The 23,914-nt window shown below is 51.0% G+C and overlaps 2 protein-coding genes across 4 annotated transcripts; one reads left to right on the top strand and one right to left on the bottom strand.

Annotated features, from left to right (window-relative positions):
* Window positions 1-314: 314 nt before the first annotated feature.
* Window positions 315-3,552, top strand: LOC136955938 (uncharacterized). 3 transcript variants are annotated; one of them, XM_067249709.1, is made up of 7 exons: window positions 315-353; window positions 1,362-1,476; window positions 1,671-1,783; window positions 2,029-2,128; window positions 2,498-2,619; window positions 2,855-2,949; window positions 3,036-3,552. In XM_067249709.1, exons 2-7 carry the CDS (start codon window positions 1,364-1,366, stop codon window positions 3,078-3,080), a joined length of 588 nt encoding a protein of 195 aa, XP_067105810.1. In that variant the 5' UTR covers window positions 315-353; window positions 1,362-1,363; the 3' UTR covers window positions 3,081-3,552. The 3 variants fall into 3 exon arrangements, with proteins under 3 accessions (XP_067105810.1, XP_067105809.1, XP_067105808.1); XM_067249708.1 differs by lacking the exon at window positions 315-353 and adding an exon at window positions 830-1,153 and having other exon boundaries at window positions 3,167-3,552; XM_067249707.1 differs by lacking the exon at window positions 315-353 and adding an exon at window positions 830-1,153.
* Window positions 3,553-3,609: 57 nt separating this feature from the next.
* Window positions 3,610-22,269, bottom strand: sec16a (SEC16 homolog A, endoplasmic reticulum export factor). Its single transcript, XM_067249706.1, has 31 exons — window positions 22,219-22,269; window positions 17,034-20,503; window positions 16,710-16,862; window positions 16,168-16,259; window positions 15,819-16,047; window positions 15,452-15,650; window positions 15,068-15,251; window positions 14,700-14,842; window positions 14,128-14,189; window positions 13,709-13,847; window positions 13,341-13,583; window positions 13,078-13,175; window positions 12,654-12,735; window positions 12,215-12,332; window positions 12,014-12,125; window positions 11,780-11,885; window positions 11,264-11,404; window positions 9,788-9,901; window positions 9,500-9,701; window positions 8,804-9,381; window positions 8,670-8,717; window positions 8,409-8,576; window positions 8,060-8,152; window positions 7,864-7,920; window positions 7,531-7,654; window positions 7,297-7,440; window positions 6,993-7,084; window positions 6,767-6,838; window positions 6,281-6,340; window positions 5,407-5,475; window positions 3,610-5,148 (listed from the first exon to the last, which is right to left on the bottom strand). The coding sequence occupies exons 2-31, from the start codon at window positions 20,426-20,428 to the stop codon at window positions 5,071-5,073; spliced, it is 7,395 nt and encodes a 2,464-aa protein (XP_067105807.1). The 5' UTR covers window positions 20,429-20,503; window positions 22,219-22,269; the 3' UTR covers window positions 3,610-5,070.
* Between the last annotated feature and the right edge of the window lie 1,645 nt (window positions 22,270-23,914).

Below are 23,914 nucleotides of genomic sequence, written 5' to 3'. Positions count from 1 at the left end.
GCCCATCTCTACAACAAATACGTGCTGCTAAATACGAAAGCGTAATTTACAGAAGAAACCAAGCTAGCTAGATTTAATTTAAATTCGGCTGGCCAGTTAGCTCTAGCTAGGTTAGCGTACCTGCAACGTTAGCAAGCAAGCTAGCTAAAAAAAAAAGGGTGTTTTTAGCCATTGAAGTAAAAATGGATTCTTATCCCTGTCTTAAAGGTGGTTATAACAGAAGCATTATTACATGATTATATAAAAAGCAGTTGGACAGCCACTTGGTTGCAGGGCAACCCATTCTGAACTAAACCCAAGTACAGACCCCGCTACAGAAGCAAGTCTTCGGTAATGACAGAGGCCTAAAGTTGGTAAGCATTGGTCTTCAATACACTTAATTACAGACTCAAAACATTGGGTAAATTACTATACATGATGCACAAGGATAAGCTTTATTAATATGGTATATGTTGACTTAACTAGATGTGACCAAAACGTGTAAATTCTCAATTTTAATTTTCGAAGGTCTAGCACAAGGCTCGACCACGTTACCTTTCAGCGGAGGAAGAGGATAGAAAAGGGCGGAAGCCGGTTTACAGTGACTATTTCACAGATCCCTGCGCTTAAAAAAAATAGTTTTGTAACTTGTAAATAACAGAGCAACATCTTTTTAAATAATATGTCTGTTTTGGTATACTTTGTTAGTATTATATTAATTTTATCAATAAATTCTATTTGAAATAAGCATTTACGTTGTGCACTATTTATCAGCTTCACTTCGGAAGAACACAACCATATTACGCTCTGTAGCTGTAGCACGTCATTGCTTGTCGTGATCATCCTGCGTCCTTCTGTTTACATGTCTGTAACCTGCTGTTCTATCTAAGGTAGAGCTAAAATACCATTAATACAAATACAAATATATAGAAACTGATATCGGAAGAACTTGTGCAACCACGCCCATACAGCTGTATTGCTGCAAGAAATTAAAGAAGCTCTAAATGTTTGAGTGCCTTTCCGCGCTGTACACATCATTACTTGCACTTGTCTGGAGAGGATGCTGCGGTAGAAGAGCCGACCATGGACGAAGGGGATGATCTTGAAGTTCTTGGTGAACAGCTGTATGATTTGATTTACCACAGACACGCAGAGATGGCAGGGAAGCTCACAGGTGAGGAGGTGACTGAAGAGGCAAATCACTCTGGACGTCACACAGCCAAAAGAATGGACGATACACTAAAACGATGCATTTGCAGTCAACATCTACCTCTGCCACTTAAGTGGTCTTATGATGTGAATGTAGCCAGTCAGTCACCCCAAAGGAAACCAGACAGAAACCACACAGACTGACAGCTTTAGGTTGTGGTGTTTGGTTGCAGGCATGTTGCTGGAGCTTCCTGGTCCTGTGCTCAGCCAGATGCTACAGGATGAGGCTATGCTGACAGGAGCTCTTGAGAAAGCATTGAGAGCATTGCAGCTTCCCCAGGGAACCAGGTCAGAGACTCCATCCAGTTTCACAGCGGTCACGTGATTAACAACCGATTGTTTTCATACTGTCTCACTCACAGAATGTGCTGTTGAACCGTGTTAAATGAAATGGAACATTATGTATGCATTCGATCTGGGACGGGATCTTGGTTCTTCTTTCACTTCTTATATCATTGTTTCTCTCTGTCTGTTTCAAGCAGGAAGGAGGCGTCTAAAGATGATGACGAGGTGTCCGCGTCCTCGGACTCGCTGGGAGAACAGCTATTTGAGCTAGTGGATATTTACAACACTGGCCAAACACAAAAAATCACTGGTATGCAATGCGAGTGCAATGACTCAATAAATCCCCTGGAGAATCAGTCCAACTAATCATTTCTGACAATTGGATAACCATTGCATAAAACTGTGTACAGAAAGGCAATTAGCATACACAGATGTCATGATGTAGAGTGATGCAGCATAACTGTTTAAGAATATCCTGATTTGACGTAGCATGTATTACTGTGTGGATGGATGTCACGATGGAGAACAGGACATCTCATGTGCCCCTGTGTGCAGGGATGTTGCTGGAGCAACACAAGGAGGCCGTGTTGGCCCTCCTGTCGGAGCCCTCCCTCCTGGAAGAGCAGGTCAACCTGGCCATGAAGACTCTGCAGGAGTGAGTGACATAATCCTCCTCCTTTATTACCGGCTAGCACCTCTGTGTTATCATATTTTAACTCCTGGAGCCTATTAGGGTGATCTCTCAATCAGCTTAGCACCTTTAATGCAGTACATCATCACTCAGAAAATTGTGCATCAACGTTATCATATGCCAACATCAGGAGTTCAACACAGTCATGCATTATCGCCAGGAAATTATTAATTCTACAGTACCTTAGAGAAATTCCATTGTGTCACTTAGTTTCTTTGCCGGTCACCGTTTCATATTGACTAATTTTCCATATTAGTATTCCGGGAAACCAGTTATTATATATAGAAGTTATTACATAGGTCAAGTGGTGATTTTGTTCATGCACTGTTTCAGGCAGAAGGGAGACGGGATGGACGTGAGTGACTCGTCGGATGCCGATGACATCGACAGGCTGGGAGAGAAGCTGTTCTCCCTGGTGGAGAAGATTGATGCGGCACACGCTAATGACATCACTGGTACTCACTTGGCATTCCTACTTATGATGGGCTAGTGTTCATACACCTAGTGTGTGAACCATGATAACTGGCAGGAGATGTCTTTATTGACGGTAACATCAGTTCAAGTGTCAGAGGATGTACTTATGTATATATTGTTTCTTTTGCATGGCTTTACATGGTTCTGGTTTCAACTCTAGTGAATACTTTTTTATGTACTTAACATCCTCTTCCTGGCTGTCCTGTGCTTGTTCAGGCATGCTTCTGGAGGTGGACCCTGAGACCATCCGGGAGATGATCAGCGACCAGACAATGCTGGACACAGCTGTTCAGAAGGCACAAGCTGCACTGGTAACTCTTAATCGCAACATCAGAACTATCTGTCTACACTAGATGTGTCCATGATATATAAACCCCTGTTTGTATCTTCCTGACAGGTAAACATATGGAGCAAACAGGATGACGTTCTAAACAGCAAATGAGTGTCACTTGTCGTGGCTCTTCTGGTTGTGAACTGGAAGATACTGTGTCCAGTGAACACAGCATGTACTTTCCTTGTCCCCCACAGGCACTGATGCGTGAGGACCAGAGGGATTCTAGTTACCTATAAGGACCATCGTCCTGTTTGTGTTGTGACCCACGTTTGAGTTGGCTTGTGGGGGAGGGAATATCACGTGTCAGTTTCCTGAGCCATGAAAGTGGAACTGGTGAAATGAGGCTGGACCGGAGAATACTGTGCAATGTGGAATAAATAATTACAGCGTTTGAAATGGACATTGAGAAGAGGACGGAAGTGTCCAGGCGGCAACATACTTGTATCCACGTTAGCATTCATACTTAACATTTCAGTGTGGTATTGTTTAGTTTAAACTGAGATCATTATCAGGCAATGATGTCAAATAAATGCTATACATTTTCTACATGAACAATGTATTGCCAACTGTGTAAGTGTAATCAGTTCCAATACGTTGCTTCCTAAAACAGATAATGACACATCCAAGGCACACAGTGTTTCTTTCAAAGTGCTAAAGAGCGCAAAAATATCTTTATTACCATGTTTTTTTTGTCAATTTTACAAGGGTGCATTCTAAACACGAAGATAAATCACTATTTTTCTCCAAACATTAGGGGACCTTTGGAAATCAATCTGGTGGTCTCTAAACAGAAACATAACTGAAAAGGAGCAGGGATTCTAGGTAATACCAAATAATGAAGAGAAAAAAAACAACAGTCAGCCATTGAAAATTAAAGTGAGATAGCAGTTTCAGTTAAATTAGTTTTCATTTCACATCTCATAACTGGCAATTTCCAAATGCAGAAGCTGTCGGTACAAATGATCAGAAAGTGAATTCAGGTATATTATCTATCATGAGTCTAATCTGTACTTCAAAGCTAAATCAGGAAGAAAATAAAATTAGTTGCTCTCCACACACGTTAAATTGACTACAGCTTATAAATACAATCAATCAGATATACAAATATTTGGATAGATTTATTGGGAATCACATTTAAAAATGGTTGCCTCGGTCCTGAATCCTGCGGTCGCGAAGGTCACTCCTAAGTTCCTGACGCTCTCAATGGGGAAAGTGAAAGATGGTGGGGAAACAGTGCCTGGCTTAGAGGCTTGACTGGCATGGTGCTGACACATGGGCAGGAAACATTAAATAAATATAAAAAAAAACAAAAAACATTCACGCCAAATTGTCTACCGTTCCTGGAAGGGCTGAGGTCTGCCAATGCCCCCTGATGTCTGGGTGCATAACCGACTGTGCCCCAAGCCAGCCCTCTGGACCACTACTGTTATGAGGGGACTGAGGAGAAGAGAACCCAGCACACACACACACAACACACTCACAACACAAGCCACCTCCAGTCTCTCGATAACCACCAAGTAGCCACACACATTCTACACACACACACACTATGAAGATGTGCCCGTATTCTCTTCCTCTTCCCAAATGCTCAGATCACCAGATGGACCTGAAGCACACTGTGGGGATGATGAAACCAAACCAACAGGTGAGGTCTTGGCCGTCCCCATGTCAGCTCCAGTGTTTGGAGATGGGAGGTGTGTGTTAGGGGGCAGGGCCTCTGTTAGGGGGCGGGGCCTCTGTCAGAGCTCATCGTACCCTCTCTGTACGACCGCCAGCTGTCTAGGACGAAGCGTTCCGTAACTTGTGTGTGACACAAGTTAGTCTGGATACAGGAGGAAAAAGAAGCCCTTCATGAACAAAGGTTGCCTGCAAAATAAATCAATCTAGAAAAAAATGTCTCAACTCCGACGAAACCTAGAGGCTGAGAGACGAGATGAACGAGTGGTTGGATGAGGGTCGTCACGCAGGTTCTCGTGGGGCTGGAGGAGGGGCGAGGTCATTCCTTCTGTGAGGGCAGTGTGCTTCGGCCGTTTCTGGGGTTGCCACGACAATCTGTTAAGTCTGTTCCAGAGCTGCTGTGTCGGTTGGGATGGGATGACTACTTAAGTGTTGGGTACTCTCTCTGACCTCCCAGCCGACCCAACCTCTGTCTCCCTGCTCCCGACGGAGCGCTCGCCTGGAGGGGTGGTGGGGGGGGGGGGGGGGGGGGGGAGGAGAAAACAATGAAATGTCAGATTACTATTACGATTGTGGTGTCTTTAATATATGTATTACATTATAAAAAACATGAATCTGTAAAGAAATCATAGATGATGCATCGGCTATGTAGCCGGGTTTCACTTTGCGTAATTTTATTTAGAAAGATGAAATGAAAATTATGTTGAATTGTCGTAGGGTGAAGGTCCTCATTCAGAAATGACCATCAAACACTTACCTGTGCAAACTGGGCGGGGTTATAGAAGGTAACGCCTCCAGAGGGAGGAGCTCCTTGGGCAGGGGGTGCCTAAATGGAGCAATAACAAATCGAGTTAGAATGGCAACTCTGGTGTAATGAACTTCCCCCTCACTGTGGGCTGTGTAGAGAGCTGTGAGCTGTGTGTGTCAGAGTTTAAGACCCAGATATGCCTCTCCACATCATCATACAGAGAACAGGTAGAGGTGGAGCCTCTTCAACCACCATTCTGATGTGATGTCACAATTCACATGATGAAATCATCCTGCTGGACACCCAGGATTGGGGGGTGTGTCATGACGAGGAACAGAAGGGGCAACTTAGCCACGCCCCCCCCCCCCCCCCCCCCCCCCCCCGGTGTTAATAAGCATGCATAGCGTGGAGGGTTAATATGTTGCCATGGGAACAGTCCAGGTGGGGGGGGTGCCTGTCTCCAGCATGGCTCCCACTTTCTTTTTGGATCAAATGACGAACGCAGCCAATGACATTCATTCTAGTAAATGGTGGCATCTCTTATTGGACAAAGTGCCCCCTGTCGAGTGGGACCATGCCTTCACATCACACCTGCAACAGGCCTTACTCTGCTCCTATTAGGAGGATGACTGTGCTCAAATATGACGGCTGGGTTGGTTTAAAAAAACTGTGAGAGTTGTTGTGCTGGAGACAGACAGATTGGCATGGCAGAAAGGAGAGGGAGATGCAGGCATTTTGGTGTGTGTGCATGTGTGTGTGGGCTGTCAGGTGGTGAGGCGAGCCGTGAGATGAGCTGGGGGGTAGAGAGTGAGCTGGGGTACGGCAGGTGGGGTGGAGGAGGGGGGGGGGGGAACAGGCGTGTTGGACGCCCAGCTAGAGGTACCTGGTTTAAATGCTGACTCACTTCTCGTGATAAAGAACTCATTGAGCTAGAGCGTGAGAGCTGAGGACAGCGGAGAGGAGAGAGACAGGACGGGACACACACAACCAAACACCCAGATTAATCATCCCATGAGGCAGATTGTACCCTCCGCCACCACACTCAGATTAAACCACCCACATTAGAGAGGATCAAACAGCAGCATGTGTGTAATCTTAGCGTGGGATTGAGACCATATTAGGCTAACAGCCAGTGGGATGAAGTTATCTTGTTTGAGTGGTTATGAGGCAAAAATCTGGCACGCACGCACGCACGCACGCACGCACGCACGCACACACACACACACACACACACACACACACACACACACTCTCTTATTCTCACTGATGACTGTTAGCAGTGGAGCATCGTGTTTGAATGAGAGCATGAGGGTGAATGGTAGAGCAGCCAACTACAGGGTCCATACAGAGAGGTTAAAGGTCGTCCTACCTCCCCTGACCGTGTTCCTTCAAGCATGGGCGGCCCCTCTGGACCAGGGGGCAACAGTGTGGGGTTGAACATCTGGAGGTAAACAAACAAATCCAACATCATCAGTTCTGACAATAGAGTTACTGCCGCCAGACGTCATGGGCTAGTATTCCCTCAACTATAAGAATTCATAACTATGATTTTATTTGATATAAAATAAATGACGATGTGTGTGTTTGTGTGCTACCTGAGGGACAGCACTGGGGTTGGGAGCTCCCTGCTCCTGACTCGACCCCATCTCTGGGACACTGCCCTCCATCGGCTGCTGCTCCTCTGAAGCTGAGAGAGAGAGAGATTGAGCGAGAGAGCGTGAGAGAGAGAGCGAGAGAGAGAGCGTGAGAGAAAGTCAGAGAGAGAGAGAGAGAGAGAGAGAGAGAGAGAGAGAGAGAGTAAGAGTGAGAGAGGAGGGCATTAGGGAGAGAGCATGAGGTAATAACAGCATCTGTACATCTGTTTACACACTCACACCCACAGCTACAAGGTGTGCCTACCTGCTCCAGGCACAAACAGGTTGGCTGGCATGGGCATGGGCGCCAGGGGGGCAAAGAGGTCGGCCGGGGCAGGAATGGAGCCTCCGGGTTTGGGGCCGGATCTGCCTCCCGGGTTCATCACGTCCACGTAGCGGCTCTTAGTGCCTGACGGAGGGAGGAATCATTTGTAATTTTCTCATGATAAAACATCAAACGTCCTCACATCTGGTGTGTGTGTGTGTGTGTGTGTGTCACCTGCTCTCCTGGAGAACATGTTGACAGGTGGACCTCCACCGGGGAGCGCCCCGGGTCCTCCAGGAGGCCCGGCCATGGGCGCCATCTTGGGGAAGCCAGAAGGAGGGGGAGGTGGGGGCTTGCTCTGGAGGTGGAGAAGAGGAGGTAAAGTGATATATACCCAGTGTCACAGACAGACAAAAGTGACGAGTTACTTTCCAAACGCCTGTCACTGAGGTGGGGTTTGATCTGTGTCCCCGTTGGCTCCGCCCACCTCCTCACACACACACACACACACACACACACACACACACACACGCACGCACACACACACGTGTGCAGTATGAAACCCACCTCCTCCTCAGGCTCCTCATTGTTCACCCACTTCTGCTTGTCCTCGTCCCAAACGATCTGAGAGAACACACACACACACACACCGGGTCAGGGACTGAGGCACAGAAGCAGAGCGGTGTCGCCTCAGACAGTGACAGCAGTACAGGATGACCCAGGATCCTGGGTCAGCAGAGGTGTGGGATGGTTCAGGACTCACAGACTTGTTCTTGTCATCCGGCAGGTGGGCCTCATTCTTCCCTTTCCTATAGAGCCAGTTGAGCCAGCCACCACCACCACCACCTCCTCCTCCCTGCCGGAGGGAGGGACACAGACGGAGAGAGAGAGAGAGAGATGGAGAGAGAGAGAGATGGAGAGAGAGAGAGATGGAGAAATAGAGAGAAAGAAAACAAGGGAAAGACGGAAGAACGAAAGAGGAGGGACAGAGAGTAGAATGGAGAGACAGAGACAAAGACAGAGGAGATATTAAACCTCATTGAAAAGAGCCTTTTTGAAGCTGAGCCTGTGTGTGTACGGAAGAGTGCGTCCGTCCCTGCGCGCGCGCGCACCTTTTTGGGAGAGTCCTTCTTGGGCTTCTTGGGTTCCACCTTGCGGGGCTGCTCCGGGATGGAGGGAGGAGGGGGGGACGACTGCTTGACGGCTGAGTTGCTCCTCTCTCGGCCCCCCGAGTGAGTGGAGGACTCGGAGACGGTGCGAGAACGCCGTCCGGGGGGGCCCTGGGGGGGAGCCAGGGGAGGTACGGGTATGTTAGAGGAGGGGTGGGGCAGAGACAGACAGAGGTCCACAGGGATGGGACAGGTGGGACCTACCATGTGCATTGAGGACTGGGAAGTCGTCCTGGACCTCCTCCCTGGGCCCTGAACACACACACACACACAGCGTTAGACCAAACACACCAACACAGAGTAGAGGCCGAGACAGAAGCGCCGAGTCATCCACTGACCATGTGAGCCATCTGGTCGTAGAAGTCCATCTGAGGGGTGAAGTTGTTCCTGACGGGGGAGGCCGGCATGGGGCAGGGCTGCTGCAGGTCCTGGGGGGGGGGCATGGACAGCTCTCCAGGGTACATGTGAGGAGGGGGCATGTGCGGGGGGGGGATCTGGGGCTGCTGCTGTGGAGGGGGGTGCTGCATCTGGGTGGGCGGGGGATGACCCATCTGGGGGGGTCCCATCTGCTGTCTGGGGTACATCTCTGGTTGGTCGGGGATCATGTGCTGCTGGGGGGGAAGGTGCTGCTGGGGGGGCAGGTGCTGCTGGGGGGGAAGGTGCTGCTGGGGGGGCAGGTGTTGCTGGGGGGGAAGGTGCTGCTGGGGGGGCAGGTGCTGCTGGGGGGGCAGGTGCTGCTGGGGGGACGGTTGGTGCTGGTAGGGGGCTGCGAAGCCGTGAGCCTGTGGAGGGTAGCCCGGGATGGGGATCGGACCCGTTGGGCCAGGGAGGGAGGGAGCAGCCGGGTACAGCTGGATCCCCTCGCCGGAGGACTGAGGCTGGGAGATCATGCCATCCTGGAGGATGTTAGGGGGAGCTGGAAGACAACACAGAGCTGGGTGAGTTGTGTGTGGAGTTGTTATTGTACTATTGAAGTGTTTGACATGGAAACATGTTTGAGTGTCTCTCTCTCTCTCCCCTGCGTGCGCGCACACCTGGAGGCATCAGCTGCACACCTTGGGGAGGCGGCCCAGGCAGGAGCGATGACATCAGAGGGTTGTTGGGGGCGGGGCCATCCATCTCTAGGGGTGGGGCATACGGCTCTGAAGGGCTGGCCTGGTCCAACTCAGAGCTGGGGGTGCTGCAGTCATACGGCTGAGGAGTGGCCCTGTCTGCGTTGTAGGCTATCACCCCCGTCTGGGAAGAGAATGGAACAGTCACACCAGGGATTTCGATGTACTCTCTCTCTCTGTCCCTCCCCCTCTCTCTCCCTCCCTCCTCACCCTGATCTGTCCATCCAGCTGGCGGAGGTGAATGAGCCAGTCTGGCTCGTTGAAGAGCTCCTGCTCAGGTCTCTCCTTCAGCTGGGGGTCGAAGAACCGCAGCCTCTCAGACATCTGCAATCAACACCAGAGACATGGATCAGACCCGGCATCCTTTCTCCCAGTAGCATTCGCACTTATGCAGACAGACAGGGTCTTTCAGACAGACAGGGTCTGTCAGACAGACAGGCTCTTTCAGACAGACAGGCTCTTTCAGACAGACAGGCTATTTCAGACAGACAGGGTCTGACAGACAGACAGGGTCTGACAGACAGACAGACAGGGTCTAACAGACAGACAGGGGTCTGTCAGGCAGACAGGGGTCTGTCAGGCAGACTGGGTCTTTCAGACAGACAGGGTCTGACAGACAGACAGGGTCTGACAGACAGACAGGATCTTTCAGACAGACAGGATCTTGGCTACCCTCAGAATGAAGACACAGAAGGAGAAGGAAGTAGGCTAAATGAGTGTTTCTCAGACATGAGTCAGTACTGCATGTGCATTTGTGTACAACTGTCTGTTGCTGTAAGCGAGACAGTGTGTGTCTGTAGGCAATAGTGTGTAACAGCATACCTGTGCATATGGTCCTGTGTGTGTGTGTGTGTGTGTGTGTCTGCATGTTGAAGAGGTCTGTCATGAACCACTGATCAATTAACAGTGATTAAAGATGATAACAAATGATTACTATATCACTCTTACACATCCTGCTGCAACAGTTTGTGTGGTCGTGACTTGTTCATGTCCTTGTCTAAAAAGCAGAACTGCAGCCTGCAGCTCATGGAACAAAAGGAAACCACAAGCCTGCTTTCACTGTGCTCAGACAAACCACCTTGTCCTTGTATCACCAGACTTACTGTCGAGGAGAAACATTTAGTATGCCTTCCTATCATTGTGTCTATGAATTATGTAGCTTGTATCATTTATACAAGTGCTTATGCTGATTGATCCCAAAGCTTGTTTACACCTGTATAGTCACATGTTGGTCCTTGATAGAATGGGGCTAAAGACTCACTGATGAAAGGTCAAGATATCCCAGAGTGCATTACGCCATGCAACTCTGTACAGTGAAATGGAAAAGGAGAAGTGACCAGTTATGCTCCCACTGACCACCTGTTGAATAAAATGATTTCTGCAATGCTGGCCGAAATCATGTTAGCCCTAACTTGGTTTCTAGTGCAAGAGTAAAAACTCCCTAAATGTGATACTATATAACCTGCTCATCATTCTGTGTTCATGGTCCAAACCTTTGAGATACTCAATGTGGGTGTACCAGACATTAGGACCTTGCCGATCTGCAATAAATACTTTGATTTCTTGAACTTGTATTTGGCTTGACTGACTTGGTAACTTTGTGGTAATTAAAAGTACAAAGTACGGACTTGTGTACATGAGTGCGTGTGTACATGAGTGAGTGTGTGTGTGTGTGTGTGCGCGCACCTGTATGAGCTGGCTGATGAACACTGGGGAGTGGTAGGAGGGCTGCATGAGCACGCTCCTGGAGATGACCTCACAGTAGTGGAAGGCCTGAGCACACAGCCCGGCCTCCGCCAGCCGACACGCATACACCAGCTTGAACACCTGCAGAGGAGGAGGAGGAGGAGGGAGGAGGAGGAGAGAGGGAAGGGAGGAGGAGAGAGGATGGAGGGAAGGGAGTAGGAGGAGAGAGGATGGAGGGAAGGGAGTAGGAGGAGAGAGAGGATGGAGGGAAGGGAGTAGGAGGAGAGAGGATGGAGGGAAGGGAGTAGGAGGAGAGAGAGGATGGAGGGAAGGGAGGAGGAGGAGAGAGGATGGAGGGAAGGGAGTAGGAGGAGAGAGGATGGAGGGAAGGGAGGAGGAAAGAAAACAATGAACCACCAAACCAAGAAACAATCCTCAGTATCCTCCAAAAGGGTGCATTTGAAATCCCCCAAAGGATATACTTGTTTTGTGTGCGTGTGTGAGGTGGAGTCAGACCTGGAAGTTGGGCAGAGAGATGGGCTGGGAGCCCAGAGACTGGGCATACTCGTAGGACTCTGTCCTCTGGATGGCCTCGTTGGTGGCAAACTGGTAGAAGGACAGGCTGGGGGAGAGAAGCAACCGTCACATGTCAAGAATCCTCGACGTGTTGTGTTCCTGATTCTGGAATCTGTCTCGCCTGAGGGGTGGGCCTCTTGAAAATAAATCCAAACATCTTTTTGTGCGACTGACCTGTGGTTGGATCCGACCAGGACCATCTTGGTGCTCTTCTTGGTGAACACGCCCAGCCCCACCTGGGCCATCAGGTAGCAGAAGTGAGCCGCATCAAACAGACCCTTGGAGGCTAGAGCGCACACATAGAAAACGCATTCTTATTAATATAGTGATGCTAAAACTGAACCCTGTTCTTTTTGTACTGTGTGTGTGTTTTACCCAGAGTGTCTCCCATGGTGGTGATGGTGCGTGTGTCCAGGTCCAGGGTGTGCGTGAGGTTAGACAGCACCATGGCCAGATGAGGGCGCCAGTCACCCCACTTCTCATCCCCACAACACTGGTGGAGAGACAGAGAGAGAGAGAGACACACAGAGAGAGAGAGAGACACAGAGAGAGAGAGAGAGAGCGAGAGAGAGAGACACAGGGAGAGAGAGAGAGCGAGAGAGCGAGCGAGCGAGCGAGAGAGAGAGAGAGAGAGAGAGAGAAACAGTTTGAGTGCTTAAAACAATCCATAACATTGATGCTAAATGATAATTGTCTTAAATAAGAGATCAGGGGAAAAGGGCACTTTGCTGATCTTTCCTGGACATGCACATACAAACACACACACGCGCACACACACACACCAACACAAACACACACACACAGCTGTGCTCACCGTGGCAGAGGCGGGCATCCTGCCAGACATGAGCTGGTAGACGGTCTGGAGAGGGTCGTTGATCGGAAGGCTGTTGGCAAACCTAGGAGACCGCCACAAAGTGTTACCCTCTACCCAGAAACCTCTCTTACACTTCCAGCACACCACACACACTCACACACTTCCAACACAATCACACATGACCACATTCAGCTTCAAACAAACACTTTCAGGCCCTGAGCCCCGGTTCCTTCAATTTAGGAACTAATTTAAGCTAATATGACACGTATAAGCATTACATCTTTTAGTTGGGAAAGGTATAGTTCAGTGGTTAATCATTTGACCGCAGATCCAGAGATGGCAAGTTCAAATCCACACCCGTAAGCTGCTTCGGATAAAAGGGTCATAGCTAGGAGTCCACAGTAGCCCTGTCCCACTCCCTTACCTGGTCATGACACGGGCGTGGGTCCTGTTGTCCATCTTACTGGCTAACAGCAGGGCGTGGCCCCACAGGCCCACCTTCATAGCTGCCTCCAGGGCATCCTGCAGGACCAGCATAGCGAGGGTTAACACACACACAAATCATACACTCACAGCCATACAAGAATCATACCATAAGGGAACACACACACACACTAATCAAACGTCTCTCCCTCTGACCAACAGCATTCATCCCAGCAGCTACGACACAGAAGCCTGTCGTCTTGCCTTCTTGCGTCCGAACAGCAGCAGCTCCCTGAAGCGCTCCGTCTCCTTGCCAATGTTCTCCGGGACGGTCATGAAGGTGTCCGACAGCAGCGACAGAGGCCCCGCCCCCGGCTCCTCCTCGGCGCGCGCCAGGGGCTCGTTGTTGAAGTCGATCAGGTTGGCCTCGTTGGGAGACTTCCCCGGCAACCAGACGGAGCGGTGCTCCTTCAGCAGCAGGTCAGCGATGTCTGTGCCCACCACGGTCTGAGGTACGAGACACGAGACCATGTTTACACACACACTCACAAACACCATCTCTGACCCCCACAACCCCCCCTCCTCCAATATATTACGAAACTCCTGCAACAAACACACACACGCACACCCACCCCATTCTGCCGGCAGAGCAGCACTATGAAGTCCCACAGCAGGCAGGCCGAGTCCTTGTCCACCAGGTCGTTGCTACGGGAACACTCCATTGCCTTGTTGTGGGCGAACTTGATGACGTCCACCTTGTGGGTCTCCTCCCTGGAGGGGTGGAGCGATCAAAAACAGATTCACTGACTATTTATTTGGTGTTTTCAGGATATGAGATGAATCTTAATCGCAAAAAAATAGCGGCACCATTATCCAAAAGATTGTCATTTCGAATACTTATATCAGATTAAATTGAGGGGGATTAAATGGGATTGACTCAGCCACTTGACGTCATGGTAACGAAATGGGCCAGATTAGCGTTAGCAGCCTTTGTGATGCAGGACTGGCTTTGAATTTGGCGCTAAAGAGGGTGACAGGTTAAAGGTCATACCTGACCAGAGGACCAGGAAAGGTGCGCAGCTCAGCCTGGTCTGGGGTGTCCTGCAGCATGGTCTGAGGACAGAGGAGGGAGAGAAGGGTCAGATCCAGGCTCAGATCCAGGCTCAGATCCAGGCTCAGATCCAGGCTCAGATCCAGGCTCAGATCCAGGCTCAGATCCAGGCTCAGATCCAGACAGCACTTATGGGCTTCAGAAGTCAATGGATGATCAAGATCAGTTAAGAACCCATTAGGACACGAATAATGAACTGAAAATAAGTGTCCTCTCTTTCTACCTCTACATCCTCTTTCTCTCTCTTGGCCTCGCTCTCTCGCCTGCTCTCGATCTCTTCACACTTTACATCCCTACGTTGAAGCACGCTTCCCAAACTTCACACCTTGTTATCACATTCACACTCACGACGGGCAATCTATCTCAGTTGCCCGTCATGACAATCACCACAGCTAACGTTGGCCAACTCAACCACACAACTCATTTTAGACGATCGGTTCTAATCAAACAGCTGGATGGGCTGTTTGGTGTGTCTACGCTCAAGCCAATCAAAAGAGGGCTGCCATGGTCACCTCCATGTTGTGGATCTCCACCAGCGCTGGTTGGCCGGCGGAGGGGAGGTTGGGCAGGACCTGGATCAGCTGACCCCCGGGGCCGAAGCGGGCGCAGCGATGGGGTACGGAGTACTTCTCTGGAGTCACGGGGCGAGGGGGAGCTGATAGGGGGGGGGAAAGGAGAGAGAGAGCAAGTTGGGCGAGGGGGGATGAGAGAGGGGAAAACAAAAGAGAGGGGGAGAGATAAGAGTGGCACAGAAAGAGGACAGGGGGGGAAAAAAAAAATAGAGAAAAACCAGAGGTGAACCCTGATCCCTGATTTTCCTCTCATCAACACCCCTAAGAAGCCCCAGTTTCCTCCCCGCAGCGCGGCGCCGGGTCCTTACGCTGCTCCGCGGCGGTCCAGGTGCCGTCTGCGGCGTAGTCGCCCGGGTAGGGGTACTGCCCGTAATTCTGGGTGGCGTCGGCCTGGTCCGGGTACTGGGCGTAGGAGTAGTCCACAGCCAGGGTGGAGGAGGTGGCGTCGTAGGCTGCAGCCACCAGGTCTGGCTGGCTACGGTACACCTGGCTCTGGAGGCAGGGAGACCGGGGGGAGGGGTTACACACCTACACACACAGGCTCAGACACGCAATCTCTGCATTAAAAAAGAACCCAGCAATAGGATAGGATGGGTTGGGAAGCGATAGGCCCAATGATCCCGAAGAGCACAAACCAAACACACACACACACAGACACACACACAGACACACACACAGACACACACACACACCTGTTGGGATCTGGAGCTGAAGCTGCTGCGTCGGCTGTGGTGGCTGTGAGAGCTGTGGACGCTGTGGGCCGACTGCTCGCTGTGCAAACTGCGCCGGTCGAACTCCTCGCCGTAAGCGCCCCGCTGGCGGCGGTAGTCGTCATCGAAGCTGGAGTCGTACCCGGGGTAGTAGCGCCACGGGTCGTCGTAGCCCTCTCTCCTGCAGGACCAACGGAACCCAGTTGTTGTGGTAAGCGAAAGAGTAAGAGCAGAGCAAGAGAGCAGAGAGAAGGAGATAAAGAGAGAGAGAAACCGAGGAGGAGGGCAAAAAGAGCGAAAGAAAACCCGGAGAAAAACAGCGAGGACAAGAAAGAGAGAGCGTGTTTACCTGGCAGGGTACGGCGGCTGCTGCGGCGGCTGCAGCGGCGGCTGCGGCTGCAGTTGTTGCTGCGGCGGCTGCGGCTGCAGTGGCGGCTGCGGCTGAGTCTGTTGGTAGTAGGGGTCTCTGGCCCTGTAGGCCTCTGGGTCGTAGTTGTACCAGTACGACTGGTCGTAGTAACCGTGGTAACGGGGGTCATACGCTCCAGCTGCGTTGTAGCCTTCCCACCTGCTGCGATCTGAGACAACACACAAACACACACGGACGCCAGATGGTCAAAGTTAGCACGTTCGTTACAATGCTGCGACGCAGCAGTGGGACTCTTGTTCCAATGTCATTGTGCTTGTGTTTCCTTCACCTCCATACTCGTACTGTTTCTTGTAGTACTCTGCATAGTAATCCTCGTAGGCACTTCGGTTTGCTCTCTGATAGTCCTCAGGGTAACCTTGCCTGTGGAAAGCCAAGTATCAAAACATAAACGGAATGTAGCGGAGGGATTCATTTGCAAGCATCAACATATTGAATAATTGCAAAAATGGATTTGCTTTTAGGGTAAATCTGTGTGTTAGAATAGGAATACTAAAAGGTTAACTACACGTTGCTGTAACTCCATTGCCACATAAGGTCCCCATGATCAGAAGTGTTTAGCAACACTACATTAACCCTAATGTAACTACATAGAAATACCTAAGTAATACCATTATAGTTACATACTAGAAACTTCTATGCAGTTAGACTTCATTATGGTTTATAGGTACAGGTTATTATGCAAGTGAAACTTAGTATGGAGAGGGGGGGGGGGGGGGGGGGCATTCTAGCAATTAGCAACGGTCTCTAGCAATTAACATTGATGTTGTTGTAGAAGATGATCAGGTGGTGGTAGGTCAGGGCTCCACTGACCGGGAGGAGGGTCTGTCTGAGTACTGGCTGGTCCTGGAGCTGGGCCGCTCCACCTGGGGCTCGCGGTACTGGTACCCTGGGTCTCGGTAGGCTGGGTTGGGTCCCTCATACCTTGGGTAGCGAGGGTCCGCTCGCCTGTAAGGGTCGTCCTGACAGACAAAAAGGTCAGAGTTTCAATTGTATCCTATTGACCGATGCTACGTGGTCGTGTCAACCAGACAAGGGAACAGAAGGGACAAGTAGATGCCCCTGCAAACACCCCCCCACAAGCTTTCCAAAGAATTGCAAAAACGATCACAACAGGTTGGATGGGTGAGGTCTCCGTAATACTGCTGTGCTCTGGGGTCCACAGGTGGGGGTGGGTACTGCCCTGGGGGATAGGGGGCTCTACCATCTGGATACTCTGGATAGGTCCCCCCATAGTACCCTCCATACACCTGCCCGGGGACTGGAGGCAGGGGGCCGTAGCCCTGCTGGCTCCCCAGGGAGGATGGCGGTCGCAGGGGATCGGTGGGTACCGGCTGGGTGCCTGGCTGTGGAGGCCCTGGTTGTTGCTGGGGGATGACTGGAGGCACCTGTCCCGGAGGTCCAGGCGGGTAAGCAGCAGTGGTTGGAGGTCCGTTCCCCACGGGAGGCCCCTGTGCTGGGGGTGGGTGCTGCCTCTGTAGGGGTGGTGGAGTTCCAGGGGTCAGGGCTAAAGCGGCATCTCCCTGGCCCTGGGGAGCTGGCTGGGGTTCAGGGACCTTAAGGGGCTCCTGGACCGGCTGCTGGATGCTTGGGGCCGCTGGGGACGGAACAGGTTCGGGGGCAAGTGCTGGAGGGGCACTCCGCTCACTTCGCACCCCCTGCTGGGCGTCTTTGGTCACCTGCAGGTAAAACCCTGGGGCGTTACTGGCCAAGGGCGGGCCCTGTGGGGTGGGAGGAGGGCCTGTGGCTTGGTTCGGGATCTGCGATTGGTGCATAGAGAAATCAAGCAGCTCAAAATTTGACGGTTGATTATGATTGGTGGAGGCGGCAACGGTTGTGGCAGGAGGAGGAGCATGTGAATTAACAGGAAGAGAAGCATGGCTGTCCCCACTCACTGATTGGCCCCTAGAGAGAGGGGGGCGGTATTGAGGCAATGGGGGGGTGTTCTCTTGTTTAACCCCATCCCTGCTGTCTTTAGCCAGATTGAGGGGGTTTTGTCCTATAGGGGCAGAACCGAAGCTCATTGGTGGAAGAGCAAAAAGCGGGTTAGGATTGGACGTCAAGGGAAGGGGACCAATTGGCGGAGGATTGGCCACGGGTGGCTGCGAGGGCGGTCTCACAGGAGGCGTGGTCTCCCTGGGGCTGCTCAGATTGGTTGCTTGAGGTGCAATGACACTGTAATTGGATGCCGGCGGGGCGATCAGAATGGGCTGGTGGAGGGAGTCTGCCACCAGGAGGGAGGCGTAGCCCATGTGGGCCGGGGCCTCCGGCAGCAGCCCCTCACTCACCTTGGGGGGATTCTCCATGTTCTCAGAGGCGCGCTGTGGAGGCTGAAGGTCCAGGGGGCCATCCTCCGGGGGCTGAATGACCTCAGAGCTGGGCTCCCTGAGAGGGGCGAGCACTGGTGGAGCAGCTGGGGCGAGGAGGATGTTGGCCCCCAGGCTGGCGGGGTCGTGCTGGGCCCAGAGAGTGGTGGCTGGGCTCTCACAGGGCCGCTGGGCCACGTGGGCCCGGGACGAGGGCCGCGAGTGGGGGAGACCCAGGGGGTGTGTGAGAAGGGGAAGCCCAGCCCCTGGTCCAGCACCAGGGCCAGGACCAAGCACTGCTCCAGCGCCGTAAACATTCTCCAGGTTGTCGGGTGGCTGTTCCAGATTGCCATGTACTGCATCCGTCCCCTTCTCCGCCACCATCCTCGCCCGGTCTACCTCAGCGGGCCGCACCCCAACGCTGTGGGACCTCACAGGCTCAAAGGAGCTGTTAGCACTGGCCTGAAAGATGCCTGTGGGCTTGGGTGGGCTGGGGGTGGGAGTCTGGCTGTGATACATCCTCTCCTGGGGGCTCTGGTGGTGAGACCCAGCCAAGTCTCCAGCGGGCGAGGTATCGATCTGCTCAAAGTACCCGCCAGCGGCTGCAGACGAAAGGGCATCGTCAGAGGGCCGAGGGCTTTCCTGTTGGATAAAGGTGCCCACCACCCCTTGGTGTCGGCGTGGACCAGGGCCGGTTCCACTCCCGTGGCTTACGTTGCTGTAGCTGGAAGACACACTGGCGGACCTCATGGGCCGGGCTACAGAGTCAGGGGTCTCCAGGTTAGGGCGGTCTCCTCCCTGGGCGGCTGGGATGCTCAGGGGCTCACTGGGCAGGACCTCCTGGTTGGGGACACATTCCAGGTTCTCCACATGGTCAAACTGGGCCTCCGTGGGCTGGTGGGCGTGGGGATTCATCGGTGCCGCGTAGTTGCCGTCGTTCATGTAGGGCACTGAGGGGTCGGCATGCGGTGAAGGTCCACGGTAGCCCAGGGGGACCTCCGGACCTGGAGCAGGGTGAGGGGGTGGGTGCTGTTGTTGTTGGTGACCTCCGGGATGACCCTGAATGCCGTTCACAGCCTGTCCTTCTCCAGCCAGGGTCTCCTCATTCTCCACGTCATTGCCTTTGAAGAACATGGAGATGGTGCCAGAGTCCTGGGTGTGGAGGGCCGGGCCGGGGGGGGCTCCATGGTGGGATCCGGCCGAGTCGGGCCTGGTTAAGCCAAGACCAGAACCAGGACCAGCACCCATCTGGTGATACGCTGACTCCGGAGGGGGCTGGTTGAACCAGAAGTCCTGGGGGCCGGAGTTCTGGCTGAAGTAGCTCTGAGCCTGAAAATGGGAGTTGTGTTGCTGGAGAGGGTTAGCAGGCCCGGCTGGGTCAGGCCACTGGGAGCTGGAGGGCCTGTCTGGGTGCTGCGGAGGAGGCTGAGCTTGGGGGTTGGGGTGGGGGTAGGACTGGGGGTGGGGGGGTGTAGGAGGAGCGTGGTGGGGCGAGTGTGTGTGTGGAGGCATCTGAGTCTGGGGAGGGTTACTGAACGGCTGAGGTGGAGGGTCACTAGTGGGCTGGAAATAGTTCTGAACGGAGGGGGGACGGTTTACCTGGTCAGGAACCCATTGGTTTGAGGAGGGAGGCACAGGCTGGAAGGGCATTGGTTGAGGGGAAGGGTTGCCTTGGTGGTAGCCCTGGATGTAGGGTGCCTGGCCGGGCAGGGGGGCCGGGGCTAAGGGAGGAGGTCCGGGGGTCACAGAGGGCGTTGGATCCCTAGAATTGAAATAGCCCTGCTCCGGACCAGGAGGTGGATGGTATGGGAGCTGTCCTGGGAAAGGGACAGGGGACATTGTACTGTGGGGAGTGAAGAGACTCACACCTGGGGTGGAAGAGGGCGGAGGCAGGGCCTGGGCCCCCCCCTCCAGAGGTTGAGATGGCATCCCTGGTCCTGCACCAGCCTGGGAGAACATCCCAGGGGGAGGAGCTTGCATAGGCGGGTGATTGCTATTGGGAGGCACGGGGTGGCCTCCCACAGCCATTGGTGGAGGGGCTTGTCTGCCGAAAGCAAAGGGGTCTGTCATTGGCTGAGCAGCGGGTGAGGGACCCATCATGGCGCCTGCTGCTGCGGCTCCTGCTGTATGCTTGTGGGGCCGGTTTCTCCTAAAGGCATTGGGGCCGGCCCCTGGGGGAGGGTGGCCAGAGGCCCCGGGGAGGCCTGTCCGAGGTGGGGGTTGCATGGCTGTAGGTATGAAAGGTCCCAAGACCAAGCCACTCTGTAGGGACGTCACTGAAACGTTTGTATTCAGGCGTGGCTGTGGGTAGAAGAAAACAGGCGAGTCACTGTGTTGCTTACAGTATGCGGATAGAGAAGCACACCTTTATTTACATCTCTGTGATCCAATTCCTAGCCCATCCGTGCAGCGTGGCAATGTCAACGTATGCATTAAGGGCCATATCAGAGAAGTATGGACACAAGCATGATCATGAAAGTCAGCAACCAATGACGATGACGTCCTTGAAGCAAATTTTGAACAATTCCTCATTCATGTATCACTATTGACCATAAGAAATCCAATGTGTTGGGGTCAGAAAAGTCACAATGACTGTGAAATTATACAACTCTGCAAGCTTCCCAATATGACACCTGACGATTAACACCAGATCCCCAAAACATAGGTTTCATTGCCACATAATTTCTTCAAAAAATGCAGCCACAACCACATTCTACCAGTTTGCAGAAAACATACAAATTCCAGAGTAGCTTAGGGATTTGTTCAGCAAAATCTTTCCAAACGCTTACTCACCCAATTGACTAAGATGGTCTTTACAGAAGCAGGTGATAAATATTTAGCTAGCCTCTCTATTGAATGACTCAACACGTAGAACAACAGTTGTTGATTTCATTTGGGTCTGACTGTCAAAACTGTCAGTCAACACAAATGCCAAGAGTGATAAACATAATTCTAATCTTGCATTTGAACTTTGGAGCTTAGACACTTTTCCTGAAGGAATATCAACAGGAATCGAACACACAAGAAGAAGTCTTCCTTATGTGCCTTGAAACAGCAAACGTGAGAGTCATTGGCAGTCAATTCAAGGCGTATATAGCTTAATGAAATCTAGCCTTGAAACAGGGCGAGAGCTAACCCCCTCGTTCAGAGTCAAGCCCTGCCGTTACATAGAAATACATTTGATTGCGAAAGGCTAAATGCCCACCAACTTCAACTTAGTTTTCGCTATGTTGCTAGCGTTCATATTAAGTATGAATACAGTACGAAGTCAACAGTGCCGTGTTTCAATATTTCTCACATCCTAATCTGCTGGATGTACTAGTATTGTATGCTAAGTGTAATCGTCCAGAGAATTGTAATTAAGTTAGCAATCCAGCTAACGGTAGCCGGTTCGCTAGCTACCTAGTCAGCTATCTAACCACAGCTGTTTAATAAATACTGGCTAGCAAACTCGCCGTTACCCATCCATTTTATGACACCGCAGCATTGTTGACCAGTTTGCTGACAAGCACATCTGCAATCATTATCTAACTAACACCGCATTAATCACAATGGGCAACCATTACGCTTTCTACAGCCACACTCTTGACAGTTAGTAGGTTAGATAGCAACATTTGCTGGATGACAGATTTGTACATTTCGAGACAGTGGCAGTGCATGCACCGAACCAATAAATCAGGTTAACAAAATTCTCTGTTTGAAGAATTTCCTACGAGGTAACTATATGGTCGCATTTGCTAGATACTGGCAATAATCTTCCAAGACTGATTGACACACAATCCGCTATCGGACCTTCACTTCGGACATATTCTTTTTACGTGACTGACCAGTTAGCAAGCCAGTCGTGGCAGGCTAGCTAGTAAGCTAACCGAATAGCCTACAGTACAGTTTAGCTAATTTCTCAAATGCTCATTGTAACAAAATAGCTCAATATTATATTGGGAATACGAAATTATCTTTACAATCCAAGATATCATATACTTCAAAATACTGAAAAATGAAAATGAGAGTCTTACAAATGTTCAGAACAGTGAGGCTGACACATCGCCGCCATCTTCAATGAACACATCCTACTAGGCTACGTGTACATGGGACGTCACAATCCCAAACAACTGTTGCGTCACTACAGGTCAATTTTGAGTGCTTTACAGCAGGTGGGTGTTAAATGGAAGATAGCAATTAAAAAATAATTTTAGTAAAATGTAATCTGCAATTCATGTAATCGGAATTTGTATTGTGTACAAGGGTATTTATCCAGCTAATAATCAACCGGAAATTGATTTGATCGAATGATGCCCTCTTGTGTCTTGGATACGCAATTAGGATTGCTAAAAACATTTTTTATTAGATGTTTCTAGAAGGTGAATTGAGAATATGGATGTATTGTTATTATCCCTCCTTCTCTCTGTGTCCTTCTGAAGGATGCTCTCACTCGTGATGTTCGAAATCACAATTGGAGGAGAAAATACAGTGCAGTTATAGTTATTTTGTAAGAATTGTAAGAAGTATGGTATGGTTATAGTGAGGACATTTAGTAGCAATTCACTTAATGTCAATACATTTATCAACGTTGATGTTCAATATTTGGATTCAGAACCAGATTCACCACAACCCAACTGTAGTTATATCAATGTATCAACAGAGGGCGACAAATGGTCAGACAAAGTAGGGAAGCGACATCCCACAGCCAAATAGTCTAGAAGTCTTAGAGGTCTTCTAGACTCTCCACAGCCTCTGCCCAGTTCACATAGTGAGCTCTCAGGGAGGGAAAGCAATTTGTAGATGTCTATTCATTGGTCCCATTAAAATAATGAATCAGTTAATCCCTTTCAGATGCTAGCAGCCAAAAGATACTCTTTACTGACTGTGTGTGTGTCTGTGAAGTAGGTCAAGTTGTGAATTCTGTGAAAGAAAATGCACAGACTTGTTTAGACGGTAGCGTGTGTATGACTGTTACATCATCCTCTCAAAGTCTCAAGCAAACCAGCCCACTGAGACACATCCCCACATGCATAATTTGGTTAAAAGTTGAAAGGTTTAGGCCTCAGGTCAGAAGAACCAACACAGACACAGACACAGGGGTGTGTAGAGTGAAACCGCCTCCACATCGTTCGAAACAGTGTGCTGCACGTGTTGCCCTCTCTCGTTCACACGCCTTCCTGCCACCCACTCTCGCTCAGACATGTCAACCGAAACCAGGCCCCTCAGCAGAGTGTGTCTGGAGCCTGTGGGCCATGGGGCAGGCTGGGACAGGGCCTCTACAGCCTGCGTGTGTGTTGTCAATGTGTGTGTGTGTGTGGCGTATATGTTATGATTAACATATGTTGTCTGTGTACATACTATGTATGCATGTGTGTGTGTGGGTGTGTGTGTGTGAGTCTACAACCAGTGGGCCACAGGGCAAGCAGGGACAGAACACATGCAGCCCCCTGGCCTGGCACAATGCCCTGACCTCTGGAGGGAAAACATCGCCCACTGTGGTCTCATACACTCTCTCATACTCTCCCACAAGTTCCCACGTCCTCCTCTCTAATATAAGCTACAACCCAGGGGAAGAGAAGGAACACAGGCACTTAATGTAAACATTATATATGAATAGCCTGAACTAACAATCTGAGTGTGTGTATGTGTGTGTGTCCCTGTGTGTGTTTTCATTTGTTATGACATTATAGGAGAGGGTTGAAGAGGAGAGACCATGGATGGTCTCTCCTC

The sequence above is a fragment of the Osmerus mordax genome, chromosome 14 (assembly GCF_038355195.1).
Source record: "Osmerus mordax isolate fOsmMor3 chromosome 14, fOsmMor3.pri, whole genome shotgun sequence".
In the NCBI taxonomy this organism is placed as follows: Eukaryota; Metazoa; Chordata; class Actinopteri; order Osmeriformes; family Osmeridae; genus Osmerus; species Osmerus mordax.
Note: the sequence above shows the minus strand (reverse complement) of the source record. Positions and strands in the feature narration are given on the sequence as shown.

What these genes read in the sequence shown, in the direction of transcription:
- LOC136955938 (XM_067249707.1), top strand. Translation starts at nt 1,063, where the DNA reads ATGGACGAAGGGGATGATCTTGAAGTTCTTGGTGAACAGCTGTATGAT. An exon ending in CAGCTTCCCCAGGGAACCAG is followed by an intron (nt 1,477 to 1,670) that starts GTCAGAGACTCC and finishes TGTTTCAAGCAG; the next exon opens with GAAGGAGGCGTCTAAAGATG. An exon ending in GCCATGAAGACTCTGCAGGA is followed by an intron (nt 2,129 to 2,497) that starts GTGAGTGACATA and finishes GCACTGTTTCAG; the next exon opens with GCAGAAGGGAGACGGGATGG.
- sec16a (XM_067249706.1), bottom strand. Translation starts at nt 20,428, where the DNA reads ATGCAACCCCCACCTCGGACAGGCCTCCCCGGGGCCTCTGGCCACCCT. An exon ending in TTTCCTGGTCCTCTGGTCAG is followed by an intron (nt 13,848 to 14,127) that starts GTATGACCTTTA and finishes CCACCCCTCCAG; the next exon opens with GGAGGAGACCCACAAGGTGG. An exon ending in CGGATGACAAGAACAAGTCT is followed by an intron (nt 7,921 to 8,059) that starts GTGAGTCCTGAA and finishes GTGTTCTCTCAG; the next exon opens with ATCGTTTGGGACGAGGACAA.